The 24,296-nt window shown below is 47.6% G+C and overlaps 7 protein-coding genes across 9 annotated transcripts; 4 read left to right on the top strand and 3 right to left on the bottom strand.

The window, feature by feature from the left end:
• Positions 1 to 143: 143 nt before the first annotated feature.
• Positions 144 to 5,705, bottom strand: E1B28_013480 (uncharacterized protein). Its single transcript, XM_043158639.1, has 16 exons — positions 5,303 to 5,705; positions 4,569 to 5,255; positions 4,182 to 4,515; positions 4,032 to 4,127; positions 3,560 to 3,977; positions 3,284 to 3,508; positions 2,696 to 3,236; positions 2,564 to 2,636; positions 2,277 to 2,507; positions 2,053 to 2,217; positions 1,623 to 1,983; positions 1,279 to 1,561; positions 1,134 to 1,215; positions 975 to 1,072; positions 646 to 902; positions 144 to 582 (listed from the first exon to the last, which is right to left on the bottom strand). Exons 1-16 carry the CDS (start codon positions 5,511 to 5,513, stop codon positions 511 to 513), a joined length of 4,134 nt encoding a protein of 1,377 aa, XP_043003992.1. The 5' UTR covers positions 5,514 to 5,705; the 3' UTR covers positions 144 to 510.
• Positions 5,706 to 7,963: 2,258 nt separating this feature from the next.
• On the bottom strand, positions 7,964 to 9,426 carry E1B28_013479 (uncharacterized protein; the record flags this gene model as incomplete). Its single annotated transcript, XM_043158638.1, has 9 exons — positions 7,964 to 8,247; positions 8,302 to 8,408; positions 8,468 to 8,663; positions 8,714 to 8,792; positions 8,842 to 8,885; positions 8,935 to 9,129; positions 9,189 to 9,239; positions 9,294 to 9,306; positions 9,367 to 9,426. The coding sequence occupies 9 exons, from the start codon at positions 9,424 to 9,426 to the stop codon at positions 7,964 to 7,966; spliced, it is 1,029 nt and encodes a 342-aa protein (XP_043003991.1).
• Positions 9,427 to 10,248: 822 nt separating this feature from the next.
• Positions 10,249 to 11,653, top strand: E1B28_013478 (uncharacterized protein; the record flags this gene model as incomplete). Its single annotated transcript, XM_043158637.1, has 2 exons — positions 10,249 to 10,423; positions 10,486 to 11,653. The coding sequence occupies 2 exons, from the start codon at positions 10,249 to 10,251 to the stop codon at positions 10,686 to 10,688; spliced, it is 378 nt and encodes a 125-aa protein (XP_043003990.1). The 3' UTR covers positions 10,689 to 11,653.
• A 9-nt stretch (positions 11,654 to 11,662) lies between these two features.
• On the bottom strand, positions 11,663 to 14,519 carry E1B28_013477 (uncharacterized protein). 3 transcript variants are annotated; one of them, XM_043158636.1, is made up of 10 exons: positions 14,417 to 14,519; positions 14,255 to 14,302; positions 13,708 to 14,142; positions 13,225 to 13,643; positions 13,046 to 13,171; positions 12,629 to 12,984; positions 12,472 to 12,572; positions 12,119 to 12,416; positions 11,903 to 12,071; positions 11,665 to 11,851 (listed from the first exon to the last, which is right to left on the bottom strand). In XM_043158636.1, exons 3-10 carry the CDS (start codon positions 13,817 to 13,819, stop codon positions 11,786 to 11,788), a joined length of 1,647 nt encoding a protein of 548 aa, XP_043003989.1. In that variant the 5' UTR covers positions 13,820 to 14,142; positions 14,255 to 14,302; positions 14,417 to 14,519; the 3' UTR covers positions 11,665 to 11,785. The 3 variants fall into 3 exon arrangements, with proteins under 3 accessions (XP_043003987.1, XP_043003988.1, XP_043003989.1); XM_043158634.1 differs by having other exon boundaries at positions 11,663 to 11,851; positions 13,708 to 14,302; positions 14,383 to 14,519; XM_043158635.1 differs by having other exon boundaries at positions 11,663 to 11,851; positions 13,708 to 14,302.
• Positions 14,520 to 15,636: 1,117 nt separating this feature from the next.
• Positions 15,637 to 18,232, top strand: E1B28_013476 (uncharacterized protein). The gene is made up of 11 exons (XM_043158633.1): positions 15,637 to 15,659; positions 15,711 to 15,800; positions 15,863 to 16,150; positions 16,224 to 16,378; positions 16,435 to 16,518; positions 16,572 to 16,786; positions 16,848 to 17,056; positions 17,119 to 17,405; positions 17,460 to 17,746; positions 17,803 to 17,919; positions 17,971 to 18,232. Exons 3-11 carry the CDS (start codon positions 16,114 to 16,116, stop codon positions 18,086 to 18,088), a joined length of 1,509 nt encoding a protein of 502 aa, XP_043003986.1. The 5' UTR covers positions 15,637 to 15,659; positions 15,711 to 15,800; positions 15,863 to 16,113; the 3' UTR covers positions 18,089 to 18,232.
• Positions 18,233 to 18,294: 62 nt separating this feature from the next.
• Positions 18,295 to 19,834, top strand: E1B28_013475 (uncharacterized protein). The gene is made up of 4 exons (XM_043158632.1): positions 18,295 to 18,904; positions 18,954 to 19,098; positions 19,152 to 19,495; positions 19,569 to 19,834. Exons 1-4 carry the CDS (start codon positions 18,551 to 18,553, stop codon positions 19,737 to 19,739), a joined length of 1,014 nt encoding a protein of 337 aa, XP_043003985.1. The 5' UTR covers positions 18,295 to 18,550; the 3' UTR covers positions 19,740 to 19,834.
• A 1,357-nt stretch (positions 19,835 to 21,191) lies between these two features.
• Positions 21,192 to 23,447, top strand: E1B28_013474 (uncharacterized protein). The gene is made up of 10 exons (XM_043160834.1): positions 21,192 to 21,250; positions 21,299 to 21,632; positions 21,683 to 21,760; positions 21,822 to 22,047; positions 22,106 to 22,129; positions 22,186 to 22,260; positions 22,322 to 22,481; positions 22,537 to 22,766; positions 22,828 to 22,917; positions 22,978 to 23,447. The coding sequence occupies exons 1-10, from the start codon at positions 21,200 to 21,202 to the stop codon at positions 23,327 to 23,329; spliced, it is 1,620 nt and encodes a 539-aa protein (XP_043003984.1). The 5' UTR covers positions 21,192 to 21,199; the 3' UTR covers positions 23,330 to 23,447.
• The last annotated feature ends 849 nt before the right edge of the window (positions 23,448 to 24,296 follow it).

Raw genomic sequence — 24,296 nt, 5'->3', positions numbered from 1 at the left:
CGCTAAATGTGTGCCACCGTGCAGTCTTGGCCAAGTCTGACGAGGAAGTGATGCAGGATGCATGACATCTCGCCATCTCAGCATGGAACAATAGCGAATGATTACGGCAAATTACGTGTGGCCGATAATGCGAGAGAAACTGGCGATTTTTTACAGATTATCCGCGACCGATAATACGCGGTCTTGTGCTGTGGAACTGGCGATGGCAATCGTTGCATCAGAAAGGTGGCGGCAAAGACTAAACAGAAGTGACCATGATTGGTAATCGTGACCGAGAATCGACCATGGGAACGAGAGATAATCTGTATAATGTAAACTAAGTTGAATGTCTGCTAAAACCGTGATCAATTCCCAAATACTCGTTACTTGAATACCTCAAAAATCATTACTAGCACGGGGAACACCCAATATAATCATTGGATGCGAGGTATAGTTGGAATATCAAGAAATTGCTGAGAACAATCACGGACCGGGGGAAACTGTATAACGAAAAGACGTCGAGTGTACCAATTAGTCATGAGACCCTCTTAACCTGATTCCCCGAATACGGAAGACATATGTCAATACGAAGATGGCTACCACCTGTATAACCAAGGACAACGAGTCCATAATTAGAAGCATGCGATAAAAAAACCCGAGACATACGTTAAACACCACATATCCCCACACTACACCGAGGTCTCTCCAATGATGCGAGTACTGTATGTGGAAGTTGGCATCGAGAAATTCGTCCGTCGTACGTGCTGCACAGTACAAACAACTTGAACCAGGAGTGGAGTCCGCCAAGTAGCCACTAGCGTTCTGAATGAAAGGATCAAGATATTGGTGACACGACATCCCCGAGGGAGGTGTGATAGGAACTAGTTCAATCGAGGAGCAAGTAAGCTCAGCGTGGCCAACAGCTGTAACAACGGAGGTGAAGAGTCGCATTAGTATTTGATCATAAATACAATAAAAGGCCATGCATGGCGTACCTTGTCCCGCAAACCCCTCGACGAGATAGGTGAACGGGTTGACGCGATACATCCACTTCCACCACCCGAGTCTACGGTAAGGCTGGAGCATGCCAGTACTATTGTAGGTAGTCATCGGTCAGCCATTCGTAGGTGGGGGGAGGGCAAGGAGAAACCTACAAAGTGACCGCAAAAGTGAAAAGCCCGAAATAGAGTAATGATGCTATCAGTGAACTAGGAGCCATGGCCGCCAATGAGAGGACTTTAAAATTTTCAGAAGCTATCAGTAAGGCAGATATGTCTGGAGAGGAATATAATGACTCACCAAAACTGGTATAGAAGAAAGGGAACGTAAAGCCCATCATCAAATACGAGTAACCCGCACGGTCTGTTGGAAGGCCGACGATCCAATACCAGATGACGAAGAAAACAGTGGACCCAATGACGTTGAGGACGGTTTCAGCTATAAGCTGAGCAGTAGTCAGAGCTGTCCAGCTGTAAATGCGACTGGCACGCTCTCGCAGCTCGTATATACTGCGAGTCTGTATGAAAGGGATGTGAATCTGATCACCGATGGGGGCAGAGAGGATGAAAGCCATGAACGTGGCCTGTATAATGAATAGGGCGTCAATGAAGACCCATCAGAAACCCTATCATGAGGGCACTCACAAACACTTTGTCCTGTGTTCCCTGTAACGTATCCTTGGCCTGAAAAAAGGTGAAACCCATAAACACCCCTCCAATGATATTCAACATAAGCTTGTTCATCATATACATCGGATCTCTCCAATGTCGCTGGAAATCCCTCTTGAGAAGAGTGGTCATCTGGGTATACCAGCTACTCGCAAACTCCCCGCGTTGCCGTGCATCGACGTCCGAGTTTTTTCGTCCGTTTTCCAAAATGCCATCGAGTTCCTGATCGAGTCGTTTGGATTCCGGCGAGGTGACCCATATTTGGTGCCAGTCATTGCCTGTGTCGATTTTATCGTGTCCCACTCCTGCCCCGATGACATCGAGCATGTACTCAGCACTTATAGAGGAGAGATCCATTGGTGAGTATGGATTTCTCATGCGGATGGACGGAAAAGCTCAAACTCACGGATTGGCATCCGTCGGACATTGCCTAGCCCCGTTCTGCTCGAAATACTTAATAAGAGACCGGCCATGGGTTCCAAGTTCTCCTTGATACACGGTCTGACCCCCGCTTTTCAGAAGAAGTATCCTATCAAACATGTTGAACAGTTCGGCAGAGGGCTGATGAATACTTATAAACCCATCAGTCAGTGTTAAGAAGAAGTGGAAAAGTGATGATGGGTTACTCACGTACAAAGCACCGCCTGCCCTTCCCGCGCCAACTCTTTCAAAAACGTCACAATGGCCCAAGCACTCTGCGAGTCCAATCCCGTCGTCGGCTCATCAAGGAATAAAAGCAACTCGGGCTTGGCGGCGAGTTCTACGGCAATGGTTGTGCGCTTGCTGAATTCCAAATTGAGAGAGCCAATGATGGCATGCTCGTAATTCTCTAATCCGCACATGCGAAGGACTGTGTCGACGCTGGTTGATATAAATGAGTTATGAGGTTGCGGAAGATTAGGAGTGGGGAAGCTCACTACGCCTCTTTCTCCGCCACAGGGACATATTTTGGTTGACGAAGTTTGGCTGAGAAGGATAAGGCTTCACGAACTACCCAAAGAACCCCATTAGTTCAATGTGACAAGGCTCAGAGTTAGATGGTAGCCCACCAGTACACGTAGGCAAATGAACATCCAGCTGCTGACAATATCCCGTCTGGGCTTGGAAATCCGCAGGCAAGGTCTTTCCACCAACAAAAACGTCCCCTGAGACTACTCCAATCGAGATACGTTGAGCGAGTGTGTTGAGTAGAGTAGTTTTGCCAGCTCCACTTGCACCCATGAGAGCTGTGAGTTTTCCGGGAGCGACAAATCCTGAGACGTTGTCTAGGAGTCTACGAGTGTCACCTCCCGCGATGGGGACATCGTAGGTGAGGTGGTGCCAGGTGAAGATCTTTCTGGGTTGGGTTTGGGTATTAGGACCGGTGGTGCTAGAGGGCTTCGTGGTGGGACCAGGAGCCGCCGACGAGTCTTTCTCCGCTACACTTGCTTCCTCGTCACCGGCTCCGTTGTCAAGAAGGGGGGAGACACCAGAAGAAGTCCGAGTAAAGTAGGTGACCTCCCTCTGTGTCGCAATCCAGGTGTTGATTTCAGTGAAAACAAGTAGGAGGAGGAGGAAGAGGACTCCGTAGGCAAAGACGATACCGAGGTTCTGTAGAAGTGTTAGTGTATAGCAAGAATGAACGACGTGGCACTCACTCTCCAAGCATTTACATACTTGTACTGATAACTCAAATCAATGTAAGCATTTCCATCCACCGTACTCTGTCCGGGCACCTTCCCAAGCGTCGCACAAGCCTGGTTGGCCAGAGAAACGTTGAGGTTATCCGAGTATCCAGGACCAGATGGAACGAGATTAGAGCAAGTCGCATTGATGGTATGGAACTCGTTGGACATAAGGATCTCGAAACCCCAACGACTTGGCTGTGAAAGATTAAGCGCCAGAGAAACAGAGAAACAGAGAAAAGGACGCACGTTAAGATAAGTTATCCATCTCAACCCCCCAATCATACTCGGCCTTGGCAACGCAAAGCCAGTGTACAAAATCAACGCCAGCAAGGCAACACCAGCCAAGGTCTGGGCTGGAGCTGGAGACCCGACAGCTGCGCTGAGACTCCTTATAAAGACCTTCATCGTCATCGCCAATGCGAAAAGGGTGACAAAGAAGGTGAAGAATTGGGCAGCGGTGGTTTGAAGGCCAACCATGAAGTAGATGATAATGCTATAAACGAGGGTGGTTATGAAGGAGATGGGGATGTCGACGAGGGTTTGGGAGAGAGCCTCGAGGAAGGGGAGGTAGAGGGCGGCGTGGTATTGACGGATGACGATGGGACGTTGAGAGAAGAGGATGGGGATTTCGGACATTGAAGAGAGGGTGAGAAAGAGAACAGTGCTGTAGATAACGGAGGTGAGAATGGTCAGGGCCAGGGGGGGGGGACGAACGTACTAAAACAAAGCGCCAGCTCTAGAGAAATACGCATCGGTGGATACTGGAGAATTGTAATAGACGGTGCCAAGGACGATACCAAAAATGACAAAGGAGCTTGGATGAGATTCGCGTCAGATACGAGAGCATTGGATAAAAGAAAAGACTGACGCAAAAATCATAAACTGGTCCCTAATACTCCCCCTCAAAATGTGCACTCTCCTCATCATCAATGCAAGCAACTGAGCCCACATCGATACCGTAAACGGACTGGTCTTTGGGAGAGAACGAGACTTGTCTTGAGCAATACTCTCCATGTACCGGTCTTTGAGTTGCTGGGCTTTGTTCGGTTCGGTTCCTAGGATGTCGCGACGATATGTTTGCATTTCCTCACGGTTTAGCCTGCCCAGTTCACTGTCCAGGAACCTTTGAGCGAACTCGGCGGGGGTACGAGGTGCAGAGGATTCAAAACCGTTGCGAACGATTCTCTCGTTTGGATCAGTCACTGCAAGGGATTAGCGGTGCTGCTGGACAATGGAGAAATGCAACACAGCTTACCGCTAACCAAGAAATCGCCAACGGTTTGACCCTCACTAGCCCTCTCAAAACCCAGCTCTTCGAAATAGGCCCTGGCCATGTGGGCGGGACCAAAATACACCATCCTCCCCTGATACAAAAGACAGGTCTTATCGAAGACATCATAAAGGGCATCACTAGCCTGATAAAGGGCCATAATGGTCGTGAGCCTTCCTTTCGGTAGAGATGTTGCGGTTCTAAAATGCCGTATCAAGTCCAAGGCAGTAGACGAGTCCAATCCACGAGTTGTGTTGTCCCAGCAGCCCAGAGAGGAACGAACAGCCAGCATTTCTCCGACACTGACACGTTTTTTCTCTCCACCGCTGACACCGCGCAAGGCTTCGTTGCCGACGACGGTGTTGCGAGTATGGGACAGTCCAAGGATGTTCTGCAATACATCGACGAGTTGGCTGCGGAATTGTTGAGGAGTGGAACCTCGCGGGGTGCGAGTCGTTGCGGCGAAGGAAAGCGTTTGGTGGACGGTGAGTGTGGGGAAGTGGATATCGTCTTCGGGGCAGTAAGTGACGTCGCCGCGGAGACGGGACGAGATCTCGGCGGGAGTGAACGGGCCGAGATGGACCGAGCCTTCGACTGAGGAAAAGGAGTGGGTTTGGCAGGAGAGAGTCTTGAGGAGTGTGGAACAGCCTGCGGATGGACGTCCGAGGACGACTAGAGAAGGGTTAGGCGTGTTGCGAGCAAGTGGAAAGCACACGCACGTAGCATTTGGCCGGGCCATACCACACCCTCGAACTCGTCCAGAATTCGCTTTCTGGGCGGCCGCAAGAACTCGTTGAGGAAATCCGAGAGATGTCGTGGGTTGAAGAACGACTCAAAGGTAAGATGATACGACGCCGCTGAACCAGAACCAAGGACGCTGAGGTTCGAAAAGAGGACGCCAAGCTCACGTGATGCCGGTGCTTTGTCCATGGCTGCTTGCCTGGATTATGGGGTGGGTAAGAGGGGGTAACACCGCTACATATAGGGCAGCAACAGGCAGCGACTGGCAGTTTGTATCTGTTACTGGCATCAAGCCGCCTTGCCTGCCTGCAATCATATTACGAGGTTTGACACTCGTCGAAGGCCATTTTCCTTATATGGACGAGTCCACGAATTTTAGGGGAGTGACATTGCAGGCTGTAAGTACTGGTCGAGTGCGGGAGTGAGGGAAGATCGCCCCCACCCACGAGACACGCCGTATTCTGCAAGATTACATTCTAATCAGCTTCCGTCACTTCTGTCACTTCCAGCTCCTTCTTCAACATTCCCAGCAATGATCCGACCATCATTCCCATACATCCCAACCGCTGAAGATGATCAGGAGCACTATCACCGAAGAAATGACCTCGGAAAGTGAGAGAGGGTCCAGGGAAGAGGGATGAAGAGGTACTGGGCGCCGAGCGTGTTTTTCTATTCTTAGAACGGGCGCAAGATCGCATCGACAAAGGCTGTACTATTTTGGGTTTCGATGTGTAAAGCACCGGGATATGTAACATATCATAAAACAGAGTGTTCCCGTCGTTTTGTGGGCTCAAAAATTTTTTACAAGCTTCTTAGAGTACATACGAGCTTGTATGTACAATTGTGGCCACCGGAATACACAGGATCCAACAAGACAATTAAAATACAGTGAAGTGTCTGTGGTGATCATGGCGTGACAAGCCAGGAACAGTGTAATTCTCGTTGTAGAGTAGAAATATTAAGACATAGCAAGATGTAAACAACACTGATAAGGCTAAATACAAGTTTGTAGAGACGGGGGAGTGAAAGGTAGTGTAAAATAAGCAAAACGAGTCCCAAAAGTCCCCAAACGACCGGTAGGCGACGGCGAGGCTTGGCTGTGCAGAATGTCTTGCCGATGTCTTGCCGGACGTGACGATACGTGACAAAAAGTTTTGCACTTCTCGTTCCACCCTCGGACACTCTCCGAGACTTCGTACAAGTCTCCTAAAATTCAGCTAAATTCAGGTTAACAATTTGAGCACTAATAAACTGTTCTGGTCAAATTTTTAAGACGGTATGTGGTGTGTGTAAATGGATCTCAGACGTGTTGCATATCCCTACCCAGAATAGTAATGGTCAATTCTGGCGACTACTGTATCCTGACGATGGATATTTGTGACCAACCAGCTGGCTATTTTCGATGCAGGTTGACGCGGCGTCTAACATCCTACCTCATCCAATACTCCCAATGCTACTCGTTCCGTTCATCCATCCATTGATGTTGCAGTAATCACGGTCAACAGCTTAGAAAGACAACCACCCTGTAAGTAAACGATACGGCAGGAGAGAATTACAAAAGAACAAGAACTTACGTTTTCCCAGCCCTCGACAGTGAGAAACTCCGCTATCGACTCTATCCACCGCAAATCGAACGTCAAAATGGACAAACCGCATCGCACATATGGAATCAATAATCAACGGAAGATATCAGATGAGGATAATTATGGTGATAGGAACCACGGGAAGATCATACTGATATCGCGTTCGGCCTGCTGATTTACGCTGTGAGTATGTCCCAATAATCAAATATGCTCACAGATACAAACTTTTAAGCGTATGTACCACGGTCTGATCTCGACAGAGCACGATTTTCACCTTACGACCAGCGCTGATGCTTCACTGTCCAATCACATTAATTGCACCCCAAAGGAACAGACTGCGTTGTATATCCATCACTTGTCTGTTACTGGGAGATATGGTGCGTCGAAAGTCTGCCTCCTGTCCATTCATTTACGCTTGGGAATCTGAGACCGTATAAAGCGGCCCCACGCCAACTACCAGCTACTACAGACAATCGTGAACGATATCTCTGTCGAGCTTGTCGTCTTCACTATGAAACACCAGGACATGTCATACTGCGTTGTGTTGCAGATGGCCATATCAGTGACTGTCGAAAAAAGTTTTTCGTAACTTACCGACTTCGTTCCAATTGACATTACCCATGTCAGAACTCCAGGCATTCCATTTTCTCAAGGACTGCATTATATTCATGGCATAAGGTTCCTATAACGGCGAGATTTATTCATGATGTTGTAAACAGATGGCGGGCCAAGATTCAACTTCAAGCATTGTGGTTCGAGGAAGATGAGAGAGTGGAGATGATCGTAGTGTCGAAGAGGATTGCAGAGACCTGGGAGCGCGGATATTTATTTGCCCTCTTCAGCTTCGTGTTACTCCAATTGAGATCTTGAAACTGTTCCAACTCCAGACCAGACATTTATATATGCTCTCAATGCAAAGTTAAATCGTTTACAATTCAGGAAAGTAAATAGATACTAGATAATCAAACTAGATAGGCCCTAGAACAGACAGAACCGAGTGGTATCAATCCGAAACCGTCCCAAAGTGGATGTTTAATCCTCTGGGATATTGTTCATCTATGAGACCTCGCCGAAGCTATGATCTGTTTCCTTCGAACGGTACGCAGAGCCGTTCATGTCAGTTAATTCAACCACGTCAACGTCCACATCAACACGGCTGGGTCGCGAGTAATCACTTCTTGATGGCATTTGACCACTGCTGTGAGGCATAGTCTTGGACGAAGTCCAGATGCTATTTCCACGGGTTTCAGTCAACAATCTCAAGCGGTAAGAGATGGTCATGGCGTTGAATGTAATGCCGATGACGGGAACCACAGCGTTGAGGAAGATGTACTGGACGTCTGTAGTAGGTTGGTTACTAGATCTGGACTTGAAGTGGGTGCTTCAACACTTACTTGTTCCAACCAAAAAGAGTACGAGAAGAAGGAATTCAATTAACAGTTGGAGAGCTGCAGCCTCGACCATGGTCCGCATTAACCAAGTCATGCGGATGCCTCCATAACTGAACCCCCGTGCGAGAATGAATATGACAGTTTGTTATTCGTCAAAAGCACAACTTACGTTTTGAGATTGGTACCGACAGTGTTTCGATAGTTTCGATAGATGGCGTAGATCATCAAACCAGTAGTAAGGATGTTCTGGACGACGGCCACAGCATAGAATGTACGGATCCCATTGATAAGCTGCTTTTGCTCGCCCAGAGTACCTTCGTTGGTCCCTTGCCTCGCGAATAAGGCATTGCACCAATAACCAAACACTGTCCAACATAAATTCACTAATTAAACGAAACATCAGTATGATACTCACCAATGGTCACGATAAGCAAAAGCATGGGTAGGGCGACTACTTTGAACTGCTTGTTCCACAGTATCCAGCATCGATAGATCTGATCATATGTTAGTGACTAGAAAAATCTTGATGGCATGGATACTGACTGCAGCTGCACCTCCGATTACTTCCTGCGTGGCGTAGAGAACCTCTGTAAGAATCAATCAGTTCAGTCCTCGAACAATTTAACACTTATTTACCGGTCATAATTGCGTCCCAATGACCAAGATTTCCCAGATAAGCAGCCGGCGGTGGGCCCCTCGGATCTCCACCGTGGAAGACATATGCTGCCACGAGACGATAGCAACCTAGACTTGCATGCACAGTAGCGATCAGGAACAGAGAGGTCGAAATTCCGAGCAGGATTTTGGAATGGTTATCGTAAGATCTACGAGCTGAAAAGGATCCGGGTTAGAATGATCTACGAGACCACTGAGAAAGAAGTCCTACGTACTTCCTCCGAACGTAAAGTACAAAGTGACGCAGAATATGCAAAAGAGAAACCCTGGAGAGGGATGGCGGTGAGCTATTGGATTGAGAATGAGCGGAGACCTCTCACCATATGCGACTGCCTAAGAAGTCAAATGCAAAGGTGATCAGAGTGAGATTCAGAAAAGAACGGTTAAACGAACCTCTATCCAGCCTGCTATAAGGAAAAGGACATTGTAGTCGATATTGATGCTACCTGCCATCCTTCAGACCAGCGTGAGTCGCGAATGGGAGATGGTTAGAGCTAGAGTCAGTAGAGACGCTGGACTTTTATACCCACTGGGCCAGATGCAAGCCAGATCATCAACTTGCCCGACTACGTGGTGGTGGGATCGTTCCGTGCACAATGGATCATAATGAATGGGATCATGTTAGAATATCCAAGTTCGCAGCACCTTACTGGAGGATTTTTCCGAAGGTGGTGAAGCCCGCCCGTCAAGATTCATTTCCCCACGTCTCGAACTCGCTGGGTTAAATGATCCTGGAACTTTGAAGGAGTGGCAACCGTCCAAAAGAAATGATAGGAACCTTGCACATCAAAGATTTTCTCGACATCTCGAACTTGGTGACTGAGGACGGAACTTTGAAGGAGTGGCAACCCTCCGAAAGAAAGGATAGGAAGCTTGCACATCAAGAGCTGCTTCCGAGCGACGGGCAACACATGCGTACCTGTCGAATTGATCCCATACCTAGCGCCAGATACCAATCTTTCTCTTTGATCTATCCCGCTGCACCTGATGTTCGTAAGGTACAGAAGCCTAGGAAGGCGCGTTGAACGTATCGCGTGGTTTATATGTTGTGTCCTATTTCCAACCTACCAGCAACACCAGGGACCGGTACTGCCCGCAGCTTCTCCGCCGCTGTCAACAAACCGCTTTAAGGTTCATGGAAAGAGAGGGTCGAAAGGACGATACAGCATCCGGATTTCGATTCCAAGAATCCGACCCTTCTGACCGTTTCGTGTGCGCAATTGGCATGCGGAACAGAAGCGGTCGCCAATGTCACTCAGAATCATCGCTACAATAATGAAGTCTACAAGCCAGGAACGCGTGGTTCGTACGAAGAGACCCAACAATCTCAAAACTGCTATAGAGTTGATGACCATTAAAGGTGCAGAGGTGAAGGAGGTGGATGGGAAGGAGACTTTGGTGAGGAACGCGGAAAATGCAGAAAAAACGTCGAGAAAAGGCGTTATACGCGGTACGTGTTAGGAATTTGGTTCGATTGGTGAGCTGTATGTTGAAAGACCTCTATGTCTGCAGGATGGACGTATATCTTCTTCCCTCGCCTTGCAATTTATCTTATGCCCTATACGAAACTTGTTCCGCTTGTCGAAAAAGCTTTCTCTGCAGCCTACGTTCAAGCAAGTGGTGTGGAGCGAGGCCGGGCTGCAAGGTCTAGTCCAAAAGAAAGCCCGCCAGATCGAAAAACCACGACTTCCACTCTGAGAATGGGAGCAGCCTGAGAATAATTCCATGTTCAATCGGCCGTTATTGTGTCAGCTCCAATGAGAACGTCCAGTCGTTTGGAAGCTCCTGCCCTCTTTCGAGAGATGCAACAACTAGTCCTACCCCTTCGCTACGTTCGTCAACACTCGATGTCAAGCCCAGGTTAAATCGACGTCAACCTATGCACGCCCACCTGAGTCAGGCTTCCGCTCAACCTACTATGGATCTACTAGTAGTCAATATATTCGCACGTCGTTTCTGAACCGGTCAGTTCACGGTCTGGCTAACGCTCAGATCTCTCATCGTCCCACCCCTAGGCAAGCCTGGCAATCATACCCCGCAGAAACTGATGGTAATGCGAACAATGAGGAATGGGACCCCGATTCTGCGGATGAAGCCGACTTTTATGTTCTTGACGATGACACTCTTGATGTACGCACAGTATCTTTCCTACACAGGGGGCTGACCTCCCGCCATCCAACAAGTCCAAATATTCTTTCGCCTTCGCATAGGGATCGTTTTTACACCTCCTACACCAATCTCTCCAAAGTCACAATCAGAAACCGCCCAGTCTCCTACACGCTCTCCAAGGTCGACGCAGCCTCCTCGTTCTTCCCGTACCACCCACGAGAAACAGAGCGAGGCTACACTAAACGTTGACCCTCTCACCGAGTTGGCAGCCAAAGTCAAAATGTTTAAGTTTGAACCATTTGTCCTTGACGTGCATTCGAAAACGATAAGAAATAGCTATAATAGGAAATCCGGGAGATCGTCGTTCTCTATCCTCTAATGGGAGCAATGATGGAGACGATGAAAGGAGTTAGTTATACCAGCCGCCTGCTTATCGTTTCCCCGTCACGCCGTTGTCAATTAAGCTTCACGCTTTATAGTTCACGTCACTCCCTTCGTTACTTTCTTCCCAGCAATTGCCGTGTAGCTCGTGATACTCCATACCACAGATGGACTAATATCTCAAGACATGCTAAAGTGTAGAATACAAAGTGTAAACCATCCATAAAGGATTCATTGTGGAGCTTGATTGATACATTGGATAGTAGGGACAAAATAGAGCGGTAGAGTTCACGGTATCAAACAATCGGTCCCGGTTCACAAGCTAATTAACGTGAATACGCCACAATTCTCTTGGACTTGGAAGAAAAGCTGTCCTTGTATGTAGCAGCTGAGATAATGAAATAAGTAGCAGAAAGAATCAAACATTGACTGAACGTACCTCGATGTTATCTGCAATGAGAAAATCGCCCGTTTCCCAAGTGTGCACAAAGCAGAATCTACGGTCGTACAATAAATCGGAGAGCAACTCGATGATCGTCGCCTCTTCTTCTCGACTGGATTCGCTGATGCCCACTTTTGTGGCTTTAAACTTCGTGACCCATTGAGGCCTGACGCCCTCGTTAGAACAGTGCTCACTGTCATCGATTGAACATACCAAGGATCGTGCCATCGCAATATGTCATTGCCAGTAAGCTCATTCTTTGTGACTAGAGGCAGTTTGAGGTGATCTCCGCCAAATACAGTGTTCTGGGGTGTAAAAACTGTCCACGTCTTCAATGAAAGCGATTGATTCAGCGACGCTGACACGCCGTATCGCAGAATGTCAGCTGTGTTCGTCAAAATAGTCTGACCGCCTCCCTCGTTCCCTGGTGCCTGAATGCATTGAAAGACTTGTATTTGAGGGGGATCATTGACGACCTTTCCATGTTCGTCGGTTTTGGTTTTGAAAACACCTTCATTTAACTGAATCGATGTTCGTGGAAAGAAATTACAGTGACAGGAGCTTACCGTCATAATGCATTGGCATTGCTTCACATGTGAGTGAGCTATTGACGTCCCAGTCGGGATTCTCTTTTAGCTCGAAAATGGCTCCGTATGCCGGCCAGCGTCTAAAAACATAGCCCTCAGGATGACAACACGAAAGAGATCGAACAATCACACGTACAGTATCGGCCCCAGCTCTTCCGATTTCTTGATCATACCATCTCGATCAACTTGAGAGAACCCGCGGAGTAGTATACAGGAGTGCATAGCCGTGAGCTTACGCAGTTTATTCATCGGTAGATCGTCGAATGACACTCCCGCTGAGGGCGCACAGGAGATGGTTAGTCCAAAGGGGAAGTTTCGAGTGAAAGAAATCTGGGCGTCCAACTGCGGTTCGAAGGAATAAGCTGTGGATTTCTCTCGGATATAATAAGGTCGACCGTGTTTTGAAACAACCTCGTAGTCATCCTTCTCGAATGAGCGTAGGTGACCGATTCGGAGGGATCCGTCAGCCGCCTCGTAGATGACGTTGTGCCACTGTCGAAAAGTCAGGAACCAGGGAACGGGCTTCGAAACAAGGATGGAAGAATTGACGTACTGGTGTGGCAGACATCCTCGAACCAGGAAATAGGTTTAATGCAAATTTAGGTCCCTTATTTGGGTGCTCGTGGCAGCTTAAACGGACTGCAGAAGGAAACTTGGTCCGAACGAGATCGGAGAATTTCTAAGCAAAATCGGAATAAGCGACAAATCTCGAAATTGCAGAACAGAACCTACCGTGCCGCGTATGATCATCTGTTTTGCAATTTGCCGTCGGATTTTGTCCCTTTGCTTTCCGGAGAGCGGGTTTCCATCATGACGATCCAGCATCAGGCTAGTCCCATCTAAATCAAGCTCCAGGAACTTGAGGTATCCTCGATAAGTACGGAGGACACCCGAATCACTCTTGATGTTCTCCTCGACGTTGCAGTGGGAAATGTCGTGGGCTAGGAATTGGGAATGGATGATAGGAGCCGCGTGAATATACTCCTCCAAGGTCATCTCGTTCGAGTCAGACGATGCAACGCCTGGACATTCTCTCGGAAGCAAGTCGGCAAGCCTCACGAACGTCAGGTGCTTCAACCGATTCTCCGCGCAAATTCGGCGAAACTCAGCGTTGTAATGATAAACGCTAGTGTCGGTCTGCCCGAGAAGTTCTAAAGTTGAGTTATCCGAAACTATTTCAAAAATATTCAATACGACGGCGAGAAAAGAACTCACCACCGTACACGATGCCGTCGCTTACTATGCGTACCACGGCGCCGGGCTTGTATTCGTCGTGAATTGCGCAAGCAAGGGCTTCGAGCCTGTGTAGGAGAAGCTCTTCCCCCATGTCGGGAAGGCGGCCAAGTACCTTTTGTGTACTTGGACTTTTGAATGGGAAGCCAGGAAAGACGAACTCGATCTGCTTTTTGTCATGGACAGGTCTAGAGAGAAGGTCGTACAGATACTGGCGTCCACATGCTTCGAATTGATTGTCTTTCCCGTCAAGGAAGAGATAGTGGGAGACGATGTCCACGAGCCTGGCTACTCTGTCTGGTTGGTCAGAGGTAAACCACCATGGGCGATGGGACCTCTGAACCACAGCAGCAGGTGCGACACCTAGAGGTTTACCGTTTGCGTCGAGCTTGATTCCGGCCGGTGGTCGCGTGAAATCTTGTGGCGGCACACAGACGACCATTAGGAGAGAGAAGGAGCAAACAGAATTGTGTAGTTGAGGTAATGTATGAAGGTAGTTTGCCGTACGGAAGCAAGATATACAACTTACGGCTTTTAAGATAGAGCACCCATCTGTCTTAGCACTGGACTGGTTGATCTGCAGATAATAAAAAAATGCCTGTAAGTAAGTACTAATGAACAGTTCCCAGGTCGGCTTGCCACAAGATGATACATTACCATCACTTTGCTAAAATCGGGTCATTGCACTCACGTTCAAGGCGATAACCATGCTTTCCTTCAAGCGACAACACTGGTTTCCCGAGAAAGTCGACTTCAAGGGGTTGATTTTGACAACTTGTGTGGATTGCCGCAACGTCCAACGTCACGTGACTGAAGAAGCTGAAATTTAACCATCACTGTCAGTCTATCATTTTGGGGCGCAATTAATGTGATTGGACAGATAGATTACACGGCGTGGTCCCTGAAATTGGAACTGCCGGAACTACTGATACAGCCTCAGAGCAATCTCGACCCTCTTAGGAGCTGGTAGACTCTAAGGCAATCAGCCGCCTTGGTAAAGTACAGGGTTAGAATGTACTAATACCTAATGTATCAAGTAGAAAGATACTAGACACGCTCGTCAAACGTTGAATCGGTCATGTGCTCACCAACGGAGTCGGCGTCGGCGCTCTACAATCCTCTTCGACACTACTATCATCTCCACTCTCTCATCTTCCTCGAACCACAATGCTTGAAGTTGAATCTTGGCCCGCCATCTGTTTACAACATCATGAATAAATCTCGCCGTTATAGGAACCTTATGCCATGAATATAATGCAGTCCTTGAGAAAATGGAATGCCTGGAGTTCTGACATGGGTAATGTCAATTGGAACGAAGTCGGTAAGTTACGAAAAACTTTTTTCGACAGTCGCTGATATATGGTTATCTGCAACACAACGCAGTATGACATGTCCTGGTGTTTCATAGTGAAGACGACAAGCTCGACAGAGATATCGTTCACGATTGTCTGTAGTAGCTGGTAGTTGGCGTGGGGCCGCTTTATACGGTCTCAGATTCCCAAGCGTAAATGAATGGACAGGAGGCAGACTTTCGACGCACCATATCTCCCAGTAACGGACAAGTGATGGATATACAACACAGTCTGTTCCTTTGGGGTGCAATTAATGTGATTGGACAGTGAAGCATCAGCGCTGGGCGTAAGGTGAAAATCGTGCTCTGTCGAGATCAGACCGTGGTACATACGCTTAAGGTTTGTATCTGTGAGCATATTTTATTATTGGGACATACTCACAGCGCTCACAGCGTAAATCAGCAGGCCGAACGCGATATCAGTACGATCTTCCCGTGGTTCCTATCACCATAATTATCCTCATCTGATATCTTCCGTTGATTATTGATTCCATATGTGCGATGCGGTTTGTCCATTTTGACGTTCGATTTGCGGTGGATAGAGTAGATAGCGGAGTTTCTCGCTGTCGACGGCTGGGAAAACGTAAGTTCTTGTTCTTTTGTAATTCTCTCCTGCCGTATCGTTTACTTACAGGGTGGTTGTCTTTCTAAGCTGTTGACCGTGATTACTGCAACATCAATGGATGGATGAACGGAACGAGTAGCATTGGGAGTATTGGATGAGGTAGGATCACTGTCAGACGCCGTCGAGCATCAGATAATTGTCGGTAACTAACTGAACGATAGATTATCATCGGAAGTCTCATCGCGTATCATATCTCAACTGCTCGGGTCCAAAGTAAACGCATCCTCATTGGCATATGGAATTGACAATTGCCGTTTTAATATCTCTAATTGCCATGTCATGGAGGACGCTTCTCATGCATTGATTGCAGCAGGCAGGAACCGATAGGCTGTACTTGCACTCGTTCTTCGAATGATGGAGTTCCTCATATACGTTCAGTCCTTTATGGATACGACCCTACTACAATTTGCCAATGACCCCCCCAGCCCCCAGTGAAGCACGGCTCTCATGTAAGCCTCAAAGCATGATAACACGAGGACAGCTTCTGACTTCTTGTATCTATCCATTTTTCAATGTTTACAGCCATTTTGAAAAGCGTTTGGAATCCAGACAAGTCGCTTGAGCAAAACGCTAAATCCCTGGTCCACGCTCTGTATGGAGAAGCTCTCCCGGATGTGGAACCGTCTGCCAACAAACCGGAGCCCACAGGATTGAAAGTACTCGATGTTCTCGCCAATGTAAGTATTGACCAGAGTCCTTGACCTTGACTCATCTGTGATTCGTCTGGTTTCAGATCCTTACCGGTGACCCCTCGAACCAGTCTTACTTTTACTGGCAGAAGGTAGTCCTACCTTTTGCCCAGATGCTTGATACATCGGTAACTTGTACACTTCCATTGTTTAGGCTTTCGTTTCTGATTTCATAATTTAGAATTACCCGCTTCCCATCCAAATCGCATTTGTTCTCTTCGTCTATGCACGAGTTGTTCCCTTTCTGGGTCCAGATACGTTTTCCATGCCTCCTTCTATTATGACACTCGATGGAAGTCCCATCGAGCTCAGTTGGATCATCCCAAGCTCTAACTTGAAGGGCCCAACGGCCGATGACAAGCCCAATCGCACCGTTCGCTTCGCGATTGAGCCTCGGTACGATGTCGCTCTCTCTGTGTTAGCAGGCTTCCTCGCTGACCTTGAGGCTTGAATTTAGAGATCCGATGACTGGGAAGTTCCACAAGGGTGCAAGGATGCTTGACTATTATATTTCCCAACTTGGCAACTTTGGTGGAATGGTCAAAATTGAAGACGATGGGATGCTTTGGCGACGAAAGATTGAGAAATTCATGTTCCCTGAGGAGGGCGATTTTCGAGGTGAAGAGGTTGGTGAAGAGGTTCTTCCCGGAAGCCGATTCATGCTTGGTAAGTGAACGAACGTCACGGAGTAACTTACGTCGTGGCCTCACTTATGGGTCTCTCGTTAGGTATGGACTTCAATCCGTCGGGAGTCATAGTATTGAAGGCTTATTACGTCGCATTCCGTGCTCCTCCTTGGGATCCTGCCTCCCCTCCGTTGAATACACAGAGTCCCGTTTTCTTGGGCGATATCGACCTCTCACCGTTCCGCAAGCTGGCTGAAGAACTCGACTCGTCACTAGTGGAGCCGTTCGATCTTTTGATGGAATATACCAACAGTATCGATAAAGAGCTTCGTCCAGCATTCGAGATAGTGGCTACCGACTGTTTGACTCCTTCAAAAAATCGCTTGAAGGTGAGAGAGTCAGCGCATATCTTTTACCCCGCAGTTGACCTTGAAATTCTATAGATATACTGTCGTACCATGAAGGGCACTTCTTGGGATGACGCCAAAAATGGATTTACTCTTGGTGGTCGCCTCAACGGCCCTGAGATGGAAGGAGTAATCAAGGTCCTGGAGACTCTTTGGGACACTATGTTCCCGGATGCCATCCAGAATCACTCAAAGCCTTTGGAACGCTCAAAGGACGTGGTAAAAGCTGAAAAGAATCTGCATCCCCTTGGTGGGCTCCTGTACTATTACGAATTCGTTCCTGGACAGAACTTGGTCTTTCCCAAAGTGTACCTGCCCATCAGGTTAGTTTTGGCTCTCGGCGAACGCTGGTTGTCATATTCACGATATCAATTCGCAGGGTGTACTCTGCCAATGATTTGAATGTTTGTGAGGCGTTGGAACGATTCTATCGTCGTATCGGTCTGGCCGAGCATCTTTCTGAGGGCTGGTTTGTTCAAGAGGTTTCAAAATCCTAGTAAGTACTAAAGTCCACCTCTGAAACATGGTTATCCAAGAAAGCCTGCAGCTCTCACAGGCCCCTCGATACCCCGGGCAAATCTATTCAGACTTACATGACGTTCTCTATGAAGAAACACGGTTGGGAATTGACTAGCTATTTCTCCCCTGAAGTTTGGTTGAACTAACGTCTTTACTTAAGAGGCGTTGTATCATAGTAAATAAGAGGCTTGTAATATTCTCACCAAGTTCTTGAAAGTTGATGCCCGATTGCAGACCTACATACAGACCTTCCCGATCATTTACCAGAATTACTTGTATTTCATCTCGTGATATTTTGTGTTATCTGAGTTCGTTGCTACGTGTTCGCCGGTGTGATCCAGCCAACTCAACAGGGACTCTGAGCAATTGGTTGTTGAATTAGCACATCAGTCATTGAAGACTGTCGTACATGTACAAGCTTAGGTGTCTAGACTGCTATGCATTTTGACAAAGTCATTGATCCTTTTGGCTCCGTATGTATCTGCCTTCCCAGCCAGTTCATGCATGGACCCGTACTCTCGACTTGATGGCGATGGTGGTGTCAAGAGGATATATATATCAGAAGCACATATAAGGACTCAATAAGTGCTCCCCATCTCATCGAAGTCATGGTCGCCGCCAACGTGTCCATACCCAAGCTCCTCTCTCCTCACGCCCTTCACAGTCTACTCCAGTATCAGGACAGCTCTAAGGCACGCGTCATCCCTCTCGACGTATCGCTCGTATACCCACCTGCCTCCGAGTATACTCAACACCTTGATGGACGAATTCCTGGGGCTAAATTCTTCTCCATGAAGCGCTACGCAGCCGAGGACCCAGAACTGAAAACGACCATCATGCTCCCTACCGCCGGTAAGTTTGTAGGGGCGATGAGGTACCTCGGTATTCGCAGGGACGATCACATCGTATGCTACGATGTCATGGGATTTTGGACGCCTGCGAGAGGCGCATGGATGTTGAAGGTGAGCGATAAAAGGTGATCTCTAGGCGCCGGTGATAAACGACATTTAGGTCTTTGGCCACGAAAAAGTGTCCGTTCTCAACGGCGGTTTGCCTGCTTGGAAGGCAGCAGGATATTCCATTGAAACTGGATCTTATCCAGCTGCAGAACCCTCTGATTATCCTTTCGTGCTTCGTAATAAGGAGATGATCGCTTGTAAGTCTGTCCGTCCTTCACCTTACGCTGATTTTGAATCAGTTTGGTTTCAGCCTTTGATTCGGTTGCATCGTCCGCTATAAATGGTAGCAAACCGCGCGTTATCATCGACACACGCCCAGTTGAAGAATACGCCGATATTGGACATGTGTCGAACTCGTTTTCTCTCCCGTTCACCAATTTCCTTGCCGGCCCACCGCCAAACGACATGCGCGTCCTTCCGGAAGAACGGTGGAAAGGGATCATAACGAAAGTGGTCGGAGATGATCTGTTTAAGCAAATGGAAGACAAGGGCAACGAATTACAGGTGATAAGTACTTGTGGATGGGGAGTAACGGCGTGTACACTCTGGATAATTTTGGGCTCCTTTGGAGTGAACACAACGGTCTACGACGAAGTAAGTGCGCCTCGTATACGTGGCTTTCAACCAGATGAAACCTGGTTGATGTATGTCTTACCTTTACTTTCAGAGTTGGGAAGGCTATGAAATGCGCGCCGGAAACCCCGTTGAGAAAGGATCGCCCGATAATCTACATCCCGGAACTCCGACAAAGGGCGTTACAAGTTTCCCAGAGTTGCAGATCGCAATTGATGCTTTGCCTGATGATGGTACGCCCAAAGTGGACGAAGTCAGCCAGTAGACTTTCTTCGAGATTTTTTTGCACCATACACCACGTGAATTACATACATATGTTGATGTTTTGTCCAGGCTGGCTGTGAGAACATCCCATTTCCGAAAGGATATGTATGAAAATTAGTGCCCAAATTTATCGGGCCTTACGAGTCCTTGAGGGATCTCAGGAATAACTCCTTCCAGTCATAATCACCCTCTCGATTGAAACAGCGAGGGGTTCACGATGCAGATCGTTGGATTGGGCAGACAAAGTTGAGGAAAGTATAAAGGAAAGGAAACTCATCGGATCAACACATCTCTTACCTGTTCACATCCGTCGACACACACATCTACATTTCTCTCAGATCCCTCATCGCCATCGGAGACTGGCTACAACGTGAAACCTGGTCTTACCATCATCATTGGCTATGCCAACTCCAACGTCCACTACTCCCGTCGAAATGAAGCCACGCTCTGAACCCCGGAAAACTGTGAACTCGGTCATTATTCCGTCCGTGTACCCCGAGTTACCCAACTATTGAACAACGACCCGACGTGTTTAACCTCGGCACAGTCATTCCTGGCACTCGCATTGACCCAAAACTACACATCTAACATCCAAATCGGTGAACCGGCTCACGATTCCCTAGGTCTTCATGGCCTTGAAGCAGAAGGCGGTGGTTAGCGAAATGTGGAGACTTATTGTGAAGGACAATCGCGATGAAGGCAAAAACCAAGCCCGACTCAGTAAAAAAACCGTATGAAAAACCGAAATCTCATTATATCTTTGGCCCCTCCAAAACCCACAAAAACTCGCATCACCATAAAACCAAGCCTCCTACTTCCCTAGCCGCCGATTCCACTGATTTTTTTCTACTATCGACCTTACTTCGGCTCTCACCACTCCTGAAACTTCTCAGCCTCCATTCCTGACCCTACCCTTGATTTCTTCGATATCGGGAACATCGATCTTAAGGAATTTGTTCGGCGACGGCGTTCCCGCAGCATCTGCTTCCGGTACTTCGAGTACTTCTGGCAGATGGGATGGAAATGTTGCGGTGAATGTTGATGGAATTGATGAGGAAAGTGTTGTAAATGATGGAGAAGGACAAACGATGGATACTGATGGAAATTTGTATTCTGGCACGACGCAACTTGTTCACGCGCGGTAAATGGAAACAAGAAAGAGGATAAGAATCTGGATTTTGAGTGGTGAATCAGTACAAATTTGGCCAAGAGTGCCCCTTCTGAGGTCTTCCTAAATCTATGTATTCCTGAAAAACAAAGCAAGAATCAGATCATTTCACCGATGAGAATTTTTTACTTTCGGGATAATGAAATTAAATAATTACCCAAAGAACGTGCAGAATGCGTATGTGACCGTCCGAAGCTTTTCTTTGTTTTTGTTTACCTATGATCGCTCTCGTTTCTCTCTCGTATATAAGGCAGCGGGAATGACTCAGTGGCCTCACTGCTTCGTCTTAAACCATGTCGATGACTTCAGAGTCTCTTGTGTATGCGAGCATGGCTCTGGGTGTGGTGAGCTATACATCTAGCACTTGTTAACGCAGCACTAATTGCTTGTAGGCCAACCACCTGTATTGGAAACGATATGAACGAGATGACACCAAGTTGCATAACGTCGTGACTGCGTTGCTTCCCCAGCCCGCCATTTTGGTCGCTTTAGCCCAAAGATCTCTCAGTTTTTCGCCTGTCATGTCTTGTTATGCCGCATTCTTTCTCTCCTTGGGAACCTCAATTGTACTCTATCGAATCTCACCCTTTCACCCACTCGCTGGCGTCCCAGGTCCATTCATTGCACGCATAACTAAACTATGGACATTCTACATCGCGACTACTGGGGAGCTTGCACGGGAAATGAAGAAACTACACGATGTCTACGGTCCAGTTGTTCGGACAGGTATATCGAATTGCCTTCTCTCTCTATTGCAATAGCTGACATCACGATAGGTCCCAATGAGATTTCATTCATCGACGGCGACGCTGTGACTGCCGTATACGGAACGAATGGAATTCCGAAGGGCAAATGTAAGCGTAGCTACTACCTGGGCTCGGGTATGCTCAAAAGACCCACGCCTTCTACCTCTAGTCTATACTATCCGAACCGACCCTAATTCGCCTACCAATCTTCTATTTACGACGGGGCAGACCCACCAGCGCAGACGAACACGCTGGAACAGGGCCCTCGGTACCGAATCTCTGAAGAACTATGACGACATTGTCGAGAGACAAACAGAAGAGCTCCTCGAGGTTCTTGCGCAAGAATCAAAGGACGGAAATCATGTAGATCTCACGAGAAAATTCCAACATTACACGTGGGTCTTTCAGCAATACACGGAAGCTGTTGATCCTGACCACTTTATCTATCTGTAGCTTTGACATTATGAGTGATGTCTCGTTCGTCTCCCACCTTCGCCCATTATTTTCGAAGATCCTAAAGTACCTCACGTTAGGTTCGGTCGTAGATTCGGCGTTACCAAAAGCAATGATTCAGCTGGCTATGTCAGGTTCATTGTGGATTTCTCTGAGTAAGTAGATCGTGTATTGTATCCTCTTGTTTTTTTCTGGTTAATCTCTTTATATCTTTAGGAGCATCAACACTCTCGCATGGCTCCCTTGGGCCTTTCATGCCGCTGGACTTATTCCTCGCATCACCAAAGTCAAAATGCAACTTCTTGGTTTTGCGAAGGATTTGGCCACTTCAAGAGCACAAGCTGGGGCGACACAGAAGGATATTTGGTATCATCTTGTAAGTGGGGCTTTCTCGCGCTCGTGTGCTGAGATTGAATTATTCCTGATCGTAGATGGACGAAGAAGACAAAGACAGTCAAAGGCCTTCTATCCCAGAAGTAGTAGCCGACGGAGTTCTCGCCATCATCGCTGGGACCGATACCTCTGCTGCTGCAATGTCAAGCACAATTTGGTTCGTCCTTCGACATCCCGAGGTCCACAAGCAATTGCGAAAGGAGATTGACGAAGACTTTGCTCGAAATCCTGACATACGAGGCGAACTTCCATATCTTTCAGCCTGCATGTAGGTTCGAACAATTGTTCATATCAACATCTTTTGCTCACCAGGGTTTTTATCTTTCTAGCTTGGAAGCTTTGAGACTACACCCTCCCAATGCTAGCGGTGGTCCTCGTCAAGTTCCCTACGACTCACCCGGTAAAGTGATCCTCGGAAAGTAAGTGACCCACTCTTTTTGCGTTCATTTTTCACATACTCAAGCATTGTTTATTCCTAGGTACCTCCCCGGAGGCACTCAAGTGGTCGTCCCACCTTATTCCGTACATCGGAACCCTGACAACTTTTCCTCGCCTGCTCAATACCTCCCCGATCGTTGGCTCCCTTCTTCTAAATCCAAATTCAAGAACCACAGATCCGAAACATTTATCCCTTTCTCGCATGGAGCAGCTAGCTGCGTTGGACGGGCTCTGGCTCACAAGGAGATGCTGGCATTGCTTTCGAGACTGTTTTACAATTACGACTTAAAGTTTGCGGAGGGTTTCGACGTTCAAAATTGGGAGAATACGATAATGGATTACTTCATTAGCCCGATGGGGCCTTTGAAGATTGTTTTGACTGCGAAACATTAGACGGGATTTCGTAGGCTACTTTTCTAGCTCCGAGAACTACGTTAGTCGCGATGGTTGTGCTTACTTTTGGTGTATATATTAGTTGTGAAACTGTGCTCACAGGATTTTTTTTTCGTGATCTACGGTTGATACACCAGGTTGTCTGCATCATGGAAATATCGGTCGACTAAAAAAGGGATCGCCAAGATATCGATCCTTTGTCGCATACTGGTAGTGATGATTCCGGTTCGAGCCAGTTCTGTACGGTCGAACCGGTTTCGACATCAGTTCTGAACCGTGGAGAACTGGAACCGGAACCGGAGCCTTGAAGATTTTGGAACCGCGGTTCGAACTGGTGGAACCAGCTCTAGTTGCCGTGGGTTTGAGAGGCTGGCGGCACGATGCCGAACTGTACAGTCAATCGGATTCTCTCGATACCAAGCAAATACATTACAGGGATTTGTAGACCTGTGGCAGGACCGTCAATGAGCAAGCGTCGATAGACGGACCCTGGAGATCGGAGTTTAAATTGGCAGGAGACCCGGAATCGTCCAAAAAAGGATTGTCAGTTATGATCGAAATCACATGTGGTCACTTTTTTCCAAGGGGGCCCACGGATTTGATTCCCTGACCGTGACCTGGGGGGGGGGTCTGGCCAGCAGGGCGAAAAAAAATTTTAGACCCATCTACATCTGCAATTTGGCAAGGTCCAATTGTGGATTCTGAGCCAATTCTGAGTTTCTGAAGGGTAATAAATATATAATCTAAGAGTGGTTGTTGTAATCAACTCTCTGGGACTGTTTGTAACCTTATTCCATACCCGAAAGCATCATCCATCAAGACTCATTGAACAGTCAATCACTGGAGTGATACTGTGGCATTTCATTTCCAGGAAATCTTAGTTTAAGAGGCTAACAGATATAATATTCTAGGCTCAGAAGATATAGACTCCAATGAAATACTAATACCAGAACCTGTCATCATTAAT

The sequence above is a fragment of the Marasmius oreades genome, chromosome 9, assembly GCF_018924745.1.
Source record: "Marasmius oreades isolate 03SP1 chromosome 9, whole genome shotgun sequence".
Taxonomy (NCBI): Eukaryota; Fungi; Basidiomycota; class Agaricomycetes; order Agaricales; family Marasmiaceae; genus Marasmius; species Marasmius oreades.
This window is presented reverse-complemented; position numbering and strand designations above follow the sequence as displayed.

What these genes read in the sequence shown, in the direction of transcription:
- E1B28_013480 (XM_043158639.1), bottom strand. Translation starts at nt 5,513, where the DNA reads ATGGACAAAGCACCGGCATCACGTGAGCTTGGCGTCCTCTTTTCGAAC. An exon ending in TGGCGATTTCTTGGTTAGCG is followed by an intron (nt 4,516 to 4,568) that starts GTAAGCTGTGTT and finishes AATCCCTTGCAG; the next exon opens with TGACTGATCCAAACGAGAGA. An exon ending in AGAGCTGGCGCTTTGTTTTA is followed by an intron (nt 3,978 to 4,031) that starts GTACGTTCGTCC and finishes CGTTATCTACAG; the next exon opens with CACTGTTCTCTTTCTCACCC.
- E1B28_013477 (XM_043158635.1), bottom strand. An exon ending in GAAGAGCTGGGGCCGATACT is followed by an intron (nt 12,573 to 12,628) that starts GTACGTGTGATT and finishes CTATGTTTTTAG; the next exon opens with ACGCTGGCCGGCATACGGAG. An exon ending in TTGCGATGGCACGATCCTTG is followed by an intron (nt 12,072 to 12,118) that starts GTATGTTCAATC and finishes CGAGGGCGTCAG; the next exon opens with GCCTCAATGGGTCACGAAGT.
- E1B28_013476 (XM_043158633.1), top strand. Translation starts at nt 16,114, where the DNA reads ATGACCCCCCCAGCCCCCAGTGAAGCACGGCTCTCAT. An exon ending in TACTCGATGTTCTCGCCAAT is followed by an intron (nt 16,379 to 16,434) that starts GTAAGTATTGAC and finishes GTCTGGTTTCAG; the next exon opens with ATCCTTACCGGTGACCCCTC. An exon ending in CCCAGATGCTTGATACATCG is followed by an intron (nt 16,519 to 16,571) that starts GTAACTTGTACA and finishes TTCATAATTTAG; the next exon opens with AATTACCCGCTTCCCATCCA.
- E1B28_013475 (XM_043158632.1), top strand. Translation starts at nt 18,551, where the DNA reads ATGGTCGCCGCCAACGTGTCCATACCCAAGCTCCTCTCTCCTCACGCC. An exon ending in GAGGCGCATGGATGTTGAAG is followed by an intron (nt 18,905 to 18,953) that starts GTGAGCGATAAA and finishes AACGACATTTAG; the next exon opens with GTCTTTGGCCACGAAAAAGT. An exon ending in TAATAAGGAGATGATCGCTT is followed by an intron (nt 19,099 to 19,151) that starts GTAAGTCTGTCC and finishes GTTTGGTTTCAG; the next exon opens with CCTTTGATTCGGTTGCATCG.
- E1B28_013474 (XM_043160834.1), top strand. Translation starts at nt 21,200, where the DNA reads ATGTCGATGACTTCAGAGTCTCTTGTGTATGCGAGCATGGCTCTGGGT. An exon ending in GACATTATGAGTGATGTCTC is followed by an intron (nt 22,130 to 22,185) that starts GTTCGTCTCCCA and finishes ACCTCACGTTAG; the next exon opens with GTTCGGTCGTAGATTCGGCG. An exon ending in AGGATATTTGGTATCATCTT is followed by an intron (nt 22,482 to 22,536) that starts GTAAGTGGGGCT and finishes TCCTGATCGTAG; the next exon opens with ATGGACGAAGAAGACAAAGA.